The sequence below is a fragment of the Lissotriton helveticus genome, chromosome 5_1, assembly GCF_964261635.1.
Source record: "Lissotriton helveticus chromosome 5_1, aLisHel1.1, whole genome shotgun sequence".
Taxonomy (NCBI): Eukaryota; Metazoa; Chordata; class Amphibia; order Caudata; family Salamandridae; genus Lissotriton; species Lissotriton helveticus.
In genome coordinates, this window is record NC_136065.1 from 611,667,271 (window position 1) to 611,681,622 (window position 14,352).

Consider the following 14,352-nt stretch of genomic DNA (forward strand, 5'->3'; position numbering starts at 1 on the left):
TTGAGTGAAATTAATGCAGGCTTCACATTTTATGCCTGATTTCCAAATGAAACACTTGGAACAGAAGCTATTTACTACACCCAGTAATTAACTCACACTTGGGTAATAAAATAACTCACTTCACTTCAGTTTCTTCATACCAGTGCGTTACAAGGATACGACTCTAAAATATAGCTGATTTTATTAGCTGGTACAGTGTAGTAGAATTAATCTTCATCAGAGAAAGTTAAGATGACAACGGGGACTGTTACACTGAGCAGAGTCAGAAAAAGGTTCTGTTTTAGAGGAAGCTGGTTAGAGAAACTCTCTGAAAAGCCAGCAGAGATCTTATCCACGCTCTGCCTTTCCCTGCTCCATTTAGGTTTCAAGGAAGTTGTGGCTTCTGACACTAAGTCACCACCTGCTTCTAATGAGGAAGGCCATTTTGAAGGATGTGGGGCCATCAGAAATGTTGTCATACCAACCACTTGAATCAGCATGTCTGCCCAGCTGCCATTTTCTGCTGTTTCACTCCTGTGCGGATCCACTACGTAAACCAGGGTGATCTCCCACAGAAACGTTCAAAATGTCCCCGATCTACATGGAGAAAACTCATAACATGTTAGGGGCCTTTGAAAAGCGGGTTCTAGTAATGTACCTTTCCAGGAATGACAGTCGGTGTTTGAGGGCGAGACAACTGTGTGGAGTCGCAGCTGAGCCTAAAGAAATGTGATCGACTGAAGTGGTTCTAACGACAATGTGGCGTCAAATAGAGAAGTGGGGACAATGGCATGAAGCTGCAAACAAGTGGACAGTGAGTAGTAGATGTTCCTTAGCCATAGGGGCCAGGAGTCATGGGGGCCAGTGACAAGGAGGCCAGGGGGTCCAAAGGGCAAAAATATTGAGATTTACGTCTAATGAGCCAGAGTCATGGGGCTCAGTCTTGAAGCAGGTTTTTTATCTACTGGTGGAGCTACTAGGACGGAGTAACAACCAATACCATATCAGCAGTCGCCAAGCGTGGCTGATCATCTGCCACTGTTGTAACACAGGTTCCATGCTGCCGCATAGTTAGGCATCCAAGTGGACAAACAAGAAATAAAAATATGAATATTTCAAGGGGAATGTAGCAGAAGATGCTCACATGGACAGGGAGATAATAAATGACGCCTGGAATAAGGAGACACCTACTCTGCACAAGGAGACAGGAAGGGCTCGAGTGTCAAATATTGGTGTGACCTACACAGCACAGTGCAGAATGATATTGTGAAGCATCAAGCGGTGAGATGTTCTCCAGACTGCTACCATCTACACTTACACCCCACGCCCTTGTCGCTATGTAGAGAATCCTACTTCCAGCAGACAAAGTGTTAATTGAGTCAGCTATCATCACCAAATGCCATGAAAATTGTAGATGTCGTGCTGCATCGTGTCTTTCAGTGAAGAAGCAATACAAGCTGGTGCTTTTAGCAAATTAATTATCTCTTGTAACACATTAAAAATCTCCTGGAAGGGCCTTCAGGGTGAGACCTAATCTTGGCTGGGATATATTAGGCATTTGAAGGCATTCTGTGAAGAATATTTACAGCTTACATCCAAAGCCTCATATATTTCTGTTGAACACCATCCCCCCGCCCCCCCCTCCCCCAACCGATCAGTCAGCGGGACATCTCTTTACGCTCAACACTGCTGTTGTGCACTATCATGAAACGGTCACATTAAGATCGGGCACCACGGCTGTTGGCCCACCCAACTACAGCTACTAAATTACTGCAGGGTAAGTTGACACTGCAGCTAGTCCTGGGTTTTATCCAACATTACTTTTTAGGCGGAGGATTTTAAACGAATACATAAAAAGTGAAAAAGGGAAACCTAAAAGTCCCAAAAAGCAAAGAGCGCTTGGTTACACAAGTCAGGACTATCATGAAGGGTCAAACAAGAGAATTGGCAACTCGGCAGCTAACCAAAGGAGGGAACACGTGCTCATCACCATAGGCTTGAAGAATGAAGGGTCCATCAATGCCATGTGGAAAGTTGTTTTGAGAACCGATCTACTACAGAAAGCAGATCAGGGGCCTGTAGAAATAGACACAATTTGCAAACCTATATTGGGAACCTTCTTACTGGTGCAAGACATTCGAGACCATGAGGCTTTTTGTTACAAACTTAAGTGCAAGCTAATTTGAGATTGTGCAGATAACCATGTTTGAGGTCACAAATGAGTTTTGTTTCTTCTCCCAGATGAGATTAATTTAGGTTTTACAGAATACTCTCAGTTTGCCCTTACTCAAGCTCATCAGTAAGAAATTGAACATTTTCTGCCAATGTGAGAACATGTAACTCAATGAGCTGTGTATCTAGTTTAATCTCTAATAGCAGTGTAAATAAATATATCATAAATCTGGATTGTTTTTTGGATAATTCTTGGAGGCCCTGAAGGGCTAAGTTACAGACTCCGATCATGTAGGAGATGATGCAATTTAGAAATCTTCCAGAGGGGATAAATCATAGCTGTGAGGGGTAACGTGGATAGAGTAGAAGGGTGATGCATACATCTAACAATAGCAGGTCATGGATGGTAACAGGTAAACAGCAAAATGCAGCAGGAAATTATAAAGAAACAACGTCAATATTCAGATTGCACAAAAAAGAATAAACATTTAAGTGAATGCAAGGGGAAGTTTATGGGTGAGAAGTTTGTAGAAGAGCACGGTGAGTTTCAGAACCAAACCACCTACTCAGTTGTCAGGGCATTCTTTAGCAGAGGTGGAATCCTGGTGAACTGTTTTCTACTTTCCCTCACTTTTCATCCTCCTACCCCTATTTGGGGGGTTGTCTTGTGTTAGCTAACTTCGTTTTCTGAGTTTGCAGAAAACTATATTGAGTGTAGCTGAAATGCCTTTTTTTTAGAAAATGGACTTTATTTAGTTCTAGATGAAATTGGTACTCTATCAACAAGTATGGCGGATGACCTGTCTGTCAAACACATGGTTGCCTTGCTCTATTTATAGTCGGGGGGTTCACCATGTTTCTGATTTCAGAGCCTACGCTGGCAATATAAGCAGAATCCCAAAGGCCTTTTAGTCACTGAGCTACAGCAAAGCATCTCAGGCCATCTTCTTAATTTAGGGAGGACAGTCCAATGCACTATTTTCCTATTCAGGGCGGTAAGTTAAAACCTTATGGTCCCATATAGGAAATTCACAAAACTTCTCTTAGTGGTTGAGATTTATTTAAGCATTCCACCCATCACTTTTTTGCACTCTTAATTGAAAAAAACTCTCAGCAATGTCAGAGACATCCCTCAATAACAAGTTCACACATTGAGAGTTTTGTTTTTGAAAAATTAATTTTTTGGCAGAGGAGGCACATTAACCCCTCCCCTGCTGGTGACGGAACCACTCCGTCATCAGCTATGGTCGCGCTGTGCTGATGGAGGAGCGGTTCCGTCACGGCCCGTTCGGCGCGCCTGCACTGAGCGTTCCATTGAGCGGGCGGGGCCGTGATGGGACCGCTCCGTCATGAGCACAGCGCAACCGCGGCTGGTGACGGAGCGGTTCCGTCACCAGCATGCGCCGCTGCGCGGCCGCCCCACCCCCTTAGCACTGCGGCGGAACAGCCGCCGCAGTGAAGGGGTTAAACATGGCGCCAGCTGAGCTAAATGCTGGTCTTCAGTGCAGCGTTGGGGTGGAGGCTCTGCTGAAAGCACAGACATTTCCCTTAGCTTCACTGGCGGGCTGAGAAACCAGCCGCCATACGCTAAATGACGTCTAACGTTTTCTATGTTCTTGATCTGTATCGGTAACTTCGATAAAAATGACTGAAACCTAAAATGTTCTTTCAAAGTATAAGCACTGGGAAAAGTGACAAACCAGTTTGTCATCTGTCCATTTTGCTTTAGGCCTCTATGTTCCTATCAGGAATGGGGTTTGAAAATGAACGTGCTGCACCGATAGTAATGCGTCCATTTCTTACGATAATGGCATTACTAGTCCTACTCCCTCGCCTTCCTTCAGCACAATTGAGGCCCCGCCTCCCACCCAGACCCACCCCCAGCATAAAAACTCTGCCCGCCCCCACCTCCACCTGTACACAAACAAGCCGAGCTAGCACTCAGTTGTACCGCACCGGGAGGGAGGGAGGGTCCTTGAAGGAAGGCGAGGGAGTAGGACTAGGAGTAATGCCATTATCGTAAGAAATGGACGCATTACCTCCCGTCCCTCCCTCGCCTTCCTTCAGCACAATTGAGGACATAGCAAGAAGAAGAAAACAGAGACGGACAACTGAGCGACAAAGAACACAAAACAGTGCCCCAAACCCAGCAGATCAACATCCCTGGCCTCGCAAAGAGGACAAGACTCCGAAGCCCGAACCCCCACCAGAGGAAAAGCCACCAAGACAGGGGACCGAAACCAACAACCCCACGGAGCGGGGGAAGGCAAACACCCGAGCCGGACCAAAGCGAATAAACAGAGACCTCCACCCGGAAGGACACCACAACCAGCAGGCACCACAGAAAAAGAGGCCGGACAGTCAAACCAACCAAAGGAGCCACAGCCAAGGAAGGAGCAGGACCGAACACAGGCAAAACCAACCAGAGACAGAGCCAAAATGGCGAGTCACCGGAGGGACAAAGGACGGAACCAGACCCAAAACCAACAGATCCGAACAGCCCAGACAGAAGGGAAACGGCCCAGACAGGGCCCACAAGACCCCCAAGCGCCCCACAGGGGCGACGACAGTCCAAAGCAGAGTCGCCGACCACGCCGACACCCCAAGGATGAAAGGCCAAGAGGACAACAGAGGACACGAACCCGGGACCAAGAAACGGAACACAGGCCGCCACAGTGCGCACAGCAGGACAGGTAGCCACCCGACCAGGCCCACGCGGGGGGCAAACCCAAAAGGCAAGAGCCGAAACCCAAGACCCGCAAGGGGCCCAGAGGGAGGACTGGATAGGACAACCAACCCCAGGAGCAAAGACCCCGAAGGGAAGGACCGGACAAGGTAGGGAAACAAACACAGCAGACCCGGAAAAACAACCAGGCAACAGACCCCAGGCAACATGCAAGGAAGACAGGAGCACCAAGAAGCCGGAAAGATGCCCACCGCACTCGCAGAGGGGCCACCGACAACCCCAGAAGAGCCCCAGCAGGAGGGAACCGCCCCAACAAAAGGAGGCCAGCATCACGGGAACAACACCCGGAGCAGAACACCAGGCCCAAAAGGCCCACAAACACCAAGCACAGGTCAGCCAAGAGGAGGACCGACGGGAAGCCCGCAAGCCACCGCCAACCAGACAGGAACCCCCAACACAGTCGAATCCAGGCGCACAACCACCAGGCAGCAGGCACAAACCCCGCAGAGAACCCAGGGGAAGAGCCCGAAACCCCAACGGGCACAGAGCCACCGGAAGGAACCTCCACCGAGCGCAACACAGCCCGGACAGGAGATAAAAACAAAGAGCCTAAGGCCAACGGGGAGCAGCAGCAACCCCCGAGCACAGACCCAGGGAGCCCGCACAGGAAAGGCCAGAGCAGCGGAAAAGCCGGGATGGGGAAGTCATGAGAAAACCCAGGATGAAGCAAGAAACCAGCAAAGCAGAACAGCCAGCACACAGGTCACCCACCAAGGCAGAGAGCTGACAGACCCAGCACCCAGACCCCAGCCCACAGAAACAGGACCCAGGCAACCAAGGACAAGGACCAGAAACAGGACCCATCCAACCGAGGCAGAAGACCAAGCCACCGGAACATCCACGGAGCCAACACCCTCAGAACCGCAGAGACCCCCGAAAGGGCACCAGGGCAAGCCCCAACGACACAACAGCCGCCAGCAAGAGGACCCCCAGGAGAGCAGCAGGAACCAGAACCGGAACCCAAACCGACCCCAGCCAAGCCCAGAACAGGCCGGCGAACGAAGCCACCACAAGCGGAGCCGGAAGAGCCAGCGAAAACCCATCCAGAAGGCAACAGAGGCCGAGCCACCAGGAGAGCACCCCCGGGGACGGACCGACAAGGGCAGCAGGGACAACAGACCCCGGAGACCAACCCAACAGGAGCCAGACGGACAGGCAGAGAAGAAGAAAACGAGCCCAGGCAACCAGAAACACCACAGAAGCCAGGTGCCCCAGCACCCGCAGCCACAGGACCGCCCGAGGAGCCCTGGGACAAAAAAGGCCCAAACCCACGAAGGAAGAGAGACCAGGCCCCCGGACAAGGGAACGGGGCAGAGCACAGTCCGAAGACGGCACCCCGACAAACCCCAGGCCCAGAGAGGGGATCAGCGAAGACACACCCCGGGCCACCAAAAACCCGACCACCAGAAGAACCACAAAGGACCTCCCGAACAGACCAAGCAAAAAGACACCCCAGCCGTAAGTCGCAAGAGGCCGACAAGAGAAGGAAGAGGGAACACCCCTGCCGTATGAAGGAGAGCCACGAGAGCAACCGGACATGCCGGAAGACCCAGGTCAAAGGCCCGAGGCCGAAGGGCAAGGACGCACACCCAGAAAACGTGCGTACCACACAGAGAACCACAGGAAACGCAGAAAAGAAGCAGCGTCAGGGAGAGAAGCGCCCCCCCCAAAAAAAAAACCAGGGCACGCCAAAAACCACCAGGCAGAGCCTGCGGAAAAGCTGCTCGAAAGGCCAACACACGGAAGGGAACCGGCCGAAGCCAGGAGCAGACCCCCAGGAGAACCGGAACAGGCACAAAGCCACCGGACACCCCAGCCCCAGCAATAAAACGGTGCGGGCCCAAAACCCGAGCCCTACCGACAGGAACCCAGCAGAGGGAACAAAAGGCAAGCAAACAGGACGCCCAGTCCAGGAGAGCCACCCAGCAGGAACCGGAGACGGGCACCGGCAGAGGAACCCGCAACGAACCGGAGGAACCGGCACCAAGCCGACCCAGCACCCATGAACCAATGCACACAGGACCCCGTCAACAGAAACGTCCCGCAGCCACAGAGGAGGAAATGCCAAAGACGACCACCCACAGACAGGGAATCGACCAGACAGCAGTGACAGGAACCCAACAGGGCACGGCACCCAGAAAAGGAGGCAGCAAGCCAGGGCGAACAAATGGCCAAAACCACGAACACCCGAAAGCCAGAGGAGACACCCACAGCGGGGAGAACGGAGAGGCCCCAGTGCAAGGCACGCGGGAAAGGCAGGACGCCCCATCCAGGAAACCCCACACCAAGGAGGGCACAGAAGAAGCAGAGAACAGGCCAACCAGCGCAACAGCAGCAGCCAAGCAGAACATCAGACCCACCAAGCAGCACGGCCAGGACAGAGTCCGGCAGCACAACGGGAGGAAAGGGGCGACCCCCACCAAGAAGCAAAGCCACTGGAGGAAGAGAGGGATGAGCAGCACAGAAGCGAAACCCCAGACACCAACTGAGCGCACAAAGAAACCTGAAAACCCTCCAGGACTAACACAGCGCAGAAGGAACACGGAGGGCAGAGGAGAGACAGCCACGGCACGTCACACAGGCAACCGACAAGCAACCGCCAACCGGTCCTGAACCACCGCTCTGCCCCCATACCACGAGGGAGACGAGGAGAGGAGGCACAGCCAGGAGAACGCTGCAGAGGGCACCGCCGTAGCAGAGAACCAGACCAAAGACTCCCCGGCACCGCCACAGAGAGGAGCTGAAAAGGTAAGTCTCACTAGGGAGACAGAAAAAAACAGGTGGAGGTGGGGGCGGGCAGAGTTTTTATGCTGGGGGTGGGTCTGGGTGGGAGGCGGGGCCTCAATTGTGCTGAAGGAAGGCGAGGGAGGGACGGGAGGTAATCTCCATGTATTTGCTCAAAAGCTTCAAATAAATCCAAGGAAGCATTTAGCTTTCTTTGTGCCAAAGCAGTTCTGGTTGTTTCTGGAGTGGTTTTAGGATGTCTATTCTGTGTGAAGGCTACACCGCATTCTAGCCTAGAACTCGGCTGTAGGCTCACTTAAACTGAATGTTTCTTTTCCCTTTACTGTAGGTCATCTTATCCATAGGCAACACAGTCTTAAGTGTTAGTAATGAAGAGAGAGCTGAGAAAAGCATCTTCTTTAACCTCACAATGTTGCAAGCCTGCTTAGGGCTTTCACTTAATGCTGCACCTAGGTCCGACTCATGAAGAATTAGAAGTACATTCTCCTCACTCGCAACACAGGCTTTGTTTCTGCCTATGTCAACAGTGGCTCCTCCACTATGGTGGAGGAGTGTCGCACAACCTTGCCAGCAGCCTTAACCCGTTCCGTGCTCATGTCGGCCAACAACCGACGCAAGCACAACCTTGCGGGTGCTGCGCACAACCGTTGGCCGACGCTGCCCTGCCCACTCTGCAGAACGCCGGCACCTCGGTGGAATGTCCGCCCGGTAAACAGGTTAGGACATGAAAAAGAACAGGATAATAAACCAGGTTTATTATCATTTTCTTTTCTTTGTAGCAGACGATTTTTGGGTACTGGGCCATCGCGGGAGGGAACCAAATGAATTGTGTGTCCCTGTTCTATTTACAATTGATTTGGGCTAAACTACTGCAGTAACAAAGAGAACTAATTGACTGGTGCAGAGTCTAACAATACAAAGGAAAATATTGTCTGGAAATAAATGCCTATGAGGAAGGAAGGATATTAGCTGCCGTGACAAGCGTGACATTGTACCAAGCATAGCGCTGGTTGGATTCAGTCACGCCAACATTTGTGAGTGTCGCTTCAACCACTGTAAAGTTATAGGTTGCAATACATTGCAATATATCATACTTTTACCAAAAACAACCAGCTGTACCAATAGTGAATCATATGGTGTGAATACGTTTAGGGTCACAGTGTTGCTGATCGCAACATCCATCACAAAACAGCAAACAAAAATATTATGAACACAAGTATCAAAGGTAACGGCTTTGAGTTAGCCTTTATTATCTCTGCGTATGAATAATTTGCGGTTAATACTACATACATGCATGCGTTAAAGTGCAATATATTACGTGTAGAGCAATGTAGGGCATTTCTTTCTTTTCCACACTTTCAGAACACATAAACCTGAAACTTTAATCTTCTCCCAGTTTGGTGAAAGCTAACATGAAGAGCAATCCTAAATAAAGACAGTATGAGGATGAAAATAATATCATATCACAAGCTGATGTTCTTAAAAAATACTCCTTGCAGGTTCGCCACCTTGAAGTGGTTGATGGGCATGTGTGTCTCAGTGACCTGGAGAGGTGTGCAGGGTCACCCAAGCCAGGCAGGTCAAAGGGTAGAGGCCAGACAGAGCACCATCTGCTGGTACTCTAGGTTGGAAATTGGGCACAAAGCTAACAACCTTGTCCCATATAAAGCTTTTGTTATAGTAACAGCATCAGCTGGGGTACCGTACAGAAACTTGCTCAAGACAGACACAAGTGGAGGTCCTTCGTTACTGCCCTACATGCCAGTCAGCATAATGGGAAGCAAGTAATATTAGTATGTTACTTTTCTAAATGCTGACTTAAATTTGGTGTCTCTCGATCACAAACAATATCGTGATACAATGTCCCAACCACCCTCTCTTTTTGGGCTCATAAGCTGCTCTCACCTATTTAAGTTTAGTTAACACCTTTGGTGCTCATGACTGCTCCCTGCCGCCATGAGTCACAGTAGACATGTGCTCATGATGACCAGGAGCCGTCAGAACACTGCCGCTCCGCCCACGTGTGATTAATTACCGGCCTGTGAGGGAGAATTAATCAGTGTTCGGAGTTCTGACGGCTCACGGCCGTCATGAGCACACGCCCACCATGATTTATGATGGCCGGGAGCCATCAGAAGTACCTGAGCACCACGCCCAACCCTGCCCCCCTTGCACTATAGCGAAATTTCCGCCGCGGCGAAGGGGTTAACATCCTGGATCAGAATACTTAGGTCCACCATAAAAGACAGCATGGCGTTTTTGATCATTATATCAAGTGTTCCTTACCTGTATTGGGGCTAGCTGTTCCAGCTCCTCCCTTCTGGGCCTCCTGCGACGTCAGCGCATCGCTGTGCCACTGCGCTATCCAGCTCTCAGCCTGCTGCTCTTCGCTTGTCGAGCAGTGAAGTCTGGGATTCTGCCCGAGCTGTGACTGTTCTTCTCGCTGCAACTGCTCCAAGCACTCGGCCAGCTTCACATGGCCCCGCGATCGGGCGATGGCGAGAGGGAGCCTCCCCAGAGAGTCCGGGATGGATATTGCTCGCCGGTCCCACTTGTACAGCACCACCGCTGCTTCGGTGTGGCCTAGAGCACATGCCCACATCTAGAAAAGAAGGTGCAGTGTTAGGGGCACATAAGAGACATTGGCAAAGCTCAGAGGGCGCATTGTTCATTACAATGCAGGGCTACCCCAATCTTCCATTGCTTCTTTTCTAGAAATAACTCAAGTTTTCTTGCAAAATACTATGGAGTGTTTACCTACTGGTGGGCACCAGCACTCATTTTTGAGGATCTACATGTATTTTTCATCCACAAACATTGAATCAGAGCAAGACAGAGCGAGAAAGTCAGAAAAAGAAGAAAGAGAAATTGGAGAACCAGTAACAAAGTAGGAAGTAGTGATAAAAAAAGAACCTGCAGGAATGAGATAAAGTGGAAGGAAGTGTAGGGTGTTGGAGGAAAGAGGGGGTGTATTCAAGCCTAGGCAGCCATAATATTTGCCCACCATAGCCTCTAGCAACCAGCATTGGGTTCCTCAGAAAACATGTGGGAACCCTTCACTTATTTATTTTTTTTACAGATTTAGCACTAGAATTATGTACAATGTGTAACAGTGTCGGTCCAGTATAGGTAGGCTCGGACCCGCAACATGAGATCAGGGCAATCACAATGTTTGTTAAATATATGTTACTTGGAATTAACAAGGACGCATGTGGTTTTGGTGAAGCACCTCTAAGAATGGAAAACCCTAGACCCAAGTTAAGTAGCCTAAAGCTACTTGTCTATTGAGAAAGCACAGGCACCGTACTGTGCTATTCCAAGCATGTTTATAACACGTGTGGGTCCAACGTAGGCACAGCAGACCTGTCCAATGCCAATTTTTGAGATACTATTGACTGCAAATTGGTTCTTCCTATATTCACTGTATGTAAACTTATTTGTGTCCATACGTGACAATATGGCATAGAGGCAGCCTCATTAACAGGACACCGATGGCCTATCACTTGATCTCATATTGGAGTGAGGGCAGGTAAGAAAGAGGAAACTATATATTAACTGTTGGCTTATTATTTCTGCCCAATAAAAAGTCTTTCTAAAATGGCATGTCTGCATAGCGCATACACTTAGGCAGTTTGAGTTGATCCCTATAGTGGTGGGGAACACTCTGTGTTGTTTAAATAGGGTATTTAAACAACACAGAGTGTTCCCCACCACTATAGGGATCAACTCAAACTGCCTAAGTGGATTCCACTTTGTTTTTATACTAAACCCGGGGAGACTGAATCCACTTTTCTCTCCCTCCCGCTTTTGTTAGAAGTATTGCATAGCGCATACGCCTTCTGAAGCAGCTGAAAAAGATTACATTGGCAATTTATTAAGCAAAAGAAACAATTAAAGGTAACATAGGCATAAATAAATAACTATGAGCAAGAAAAGGTATGAAACAACCTTTCAGGAGGCAGGTGAAAAATGTACTGACAGCTAGAGCAGCATCAGGGATAGCTCAGGGGAAAAAACTCAACTGGTCTGTAGTTTGAAAAAAACAGTTGAAGCATATATTTTGGCCACAGTCCGTTTTTAAGGATCCTCTAAGCAGCAGCATCAATGCAAAGCTAAGACATTAGCCGGATGGGGGCAATACAACGACTTTGCTTTTCTTGCCTAAACAGGAAAGTGCTTTGACCAAGAGCCAGTGGATAGCATATTTGTATTCACCTACAAGAAAAGATACTAACAGCAAGTAAGAAAGCATCATTGTGTATAGCCAGGGCCACTGGAATTAAGCGATAGTGCGACCGCAGTGATTTTCCCATAATTTTAGATTTTAGCTCAAAGGGTTAAAAAGTTAAAAAGGTCATTTGCAAATCTGGACTGGTCAACTTTCTGTTGCTTATTGCTATGTTTGGGTACTAAACTGGTACTAGTGAGGTGTCACCAATACCCAGACAATGTTACCAAGTTAAAAAAAAATGAAGTAATACTGTTACAAAATATGCCACACCTTGCAGCATAATTTGCCTTTTCTTACTGCATAATTTACTCCACCCTAACACATAATGTAGCCCTCTCCTGCCATAAAATTCCAGTGGCCATGTATATAGACGACTCTGTTAATGCTATTTTAACAGCATTGATTCTATTGAGCCTTACCTGTGTATTTACTCTGCCTGTTATTTGGTCCTTCTGTACGGCCACTGGCTCTTTTTAGGTTTCATGTTCAATGGCACCTGCGACATTCATGGACAACATACTCTATTTTATACATAGTATAAGGTTTTTTGGTACAGGTCTATCTAAGTACCTCAAAGAAAAGTCCAAGTAAACTACAATCTCAATGTACAGAAGAAACGCTTGTTTTCAGACTTTGGAAAGAAATTTCATTTGTGCTGCTTGCAGCTGGCCTCAGTGTCTCTCGGTGGATGGCACTCTTACTATTAAATGTCTTTATCTTATTTTTCAGAGTAGACAAGTCCTGACCCCATGGACTCTGCAAGATGCGACCTCACCATATAAAAAACTACAAACCTAAGAAACTTGGAGCATAACTTTTGTAGTCAATACTAATTTGAATGTTCAACAATGAGAGGCTGTGTTCTGACAGCGCCGAGTCCAATTTCTTGATCTCACTTTTATCAATTGTTAAACATCACAAAAACAAGTGCTTTACATACTATTTATTTTAGGTACATACTGCCAGATTCATCAATGTCCCGTTTTGCGAGTCCTTAATAGCAATTATTAAGGAATCGCTATTAAAGACTCGCAAAACGGGATTCATGTAGAAATCGCAAAATTAATAGCGATTTCTACATCTTCCTTATTTGCGATTCGCTAATTGCTAATCGCAAATAAGGAATGACTCCCCATTCATTCCAATGGGCCAAAGGCCCATAGGAATGAATGGGGAGTCAATTCTTCTTTGCGATTAGCAATTAGCGAATCGCAAATAAGGAAGCGATTTCAAGGGTGCTAGGGTGTCCAAAGGACACCCTGTAGCACCCCTGAAATGGTGATTTACACCGGTGTTGCGCACACACATGTCCAAAGGACATGTGTGTGTTACATCCAACATAGAAAAATGCACTAAAGTGCATTTTTCTAGGTTTTCGCTATTTACCACGAAGTCAGACTTCGCTGTAAATAGCGGGCAAAAATTGCGAATTCGCAATTCTGAAATGGTTTTTGAATTGCATTTAAGGAATCTCAAATAGAGATTTCTTAAATGCAATTCCTCGCAATTTAGCAATTTCAAAATCCGCGATTTTCGCATTTGGGATGATGAATCCCAAATGCAAAAAAAACGCTCGCAAATGGCCAGATTCGCAGAATCTGGCCCTTTGCGAGCCGATTTCTGCTTCATGAATCTGGCTGTAAGGACTTCATTGCAAATTGCGTGTAATTTTGGGTGGGAATACCGCATTCAGAAATAAGAGAACTGCTGGTTGTGGCGTTTAATCGGTACAATATTGCCTCCCAATTCAAAGACCCTCAGAAATAATATTGCCTGTTTCCCCCTTTCCGAAGCTGAAAAACTCAGAATATGTGGTATTTTGTAAGCACAAATTCAGATTTTATCTGGAAACGTTTGTGCAGGGGAAACGTGTTTAGTTTCGATCCGGGCCAAACCTCCTGCCTGGCTCAAAACCGGAATTACAATGGCTCTCAGAATGAGACCTTTAGATGCTCTGAATACCAAGAATGCTGGGAGAACTCTTTCTGGACTGAACCAATTGCCTTTACTCAGAGTTCAAGAATAATCTCATATGCTGATGACACCCAGCTGCTGTTTTCATGGGACTGTAAGACAGGGTTCCCTGGTGAAAACATTAGAACCTACTTGGCAGCTGTCTTCCAGTGGCTAACATCTCATCAGCTCAAATGTAATGCAGAAAAAAACCAAGCTAAGGCCCAGGAATCATGGCAATCTTTTTGGCCAGTTAAAATCCCCTTTCCAGGGTGCCAAGTGAACTCTGTGAAGAATGTAGTTATTAAATCTTTATGCTGGCCTTTCATTCTTACCACAGGTCAACACAGCAGTGGGGTCTTGCTTCGGATTACTCTGTATCTTAAGAAAGTTTTCAATTCTTTTTTGTCCATCTTAGCTAGTAAACAGGTGATACAGACGCTGGTGTCATCTAGGCTGGACTATGGAAATGCCTTGTATCTGGGCCTTCCTAACTACCTTATTAACACTTTACAGGTGGTCTAGA

The 14,352-nt window shown here is 47.9% G+C and overlaps 1 protein-coding gene across 1 annotated transcript in view; it reads right to left on the minus strand.

The window, feature by feature from the left end:
• Nucleotides 1-14,352, minus strand: part of CAMTA1 (calmodulin binding transcription activator 1) — a 3,172,802-nt gene that overhangs the window by 153,623 nt on the left and 3,004,827 nt on the right. The window contains exon 14 of the mRNA XM_078642975.1: nt 9,929-10,244. Coding sequence (XP_078499101.1) covers nt 9,929-10,244 — 316 coding nt within the window. The remainder of the gene's footprint in view (nt 1-9,928; nt 10,245-14,352) is intronic.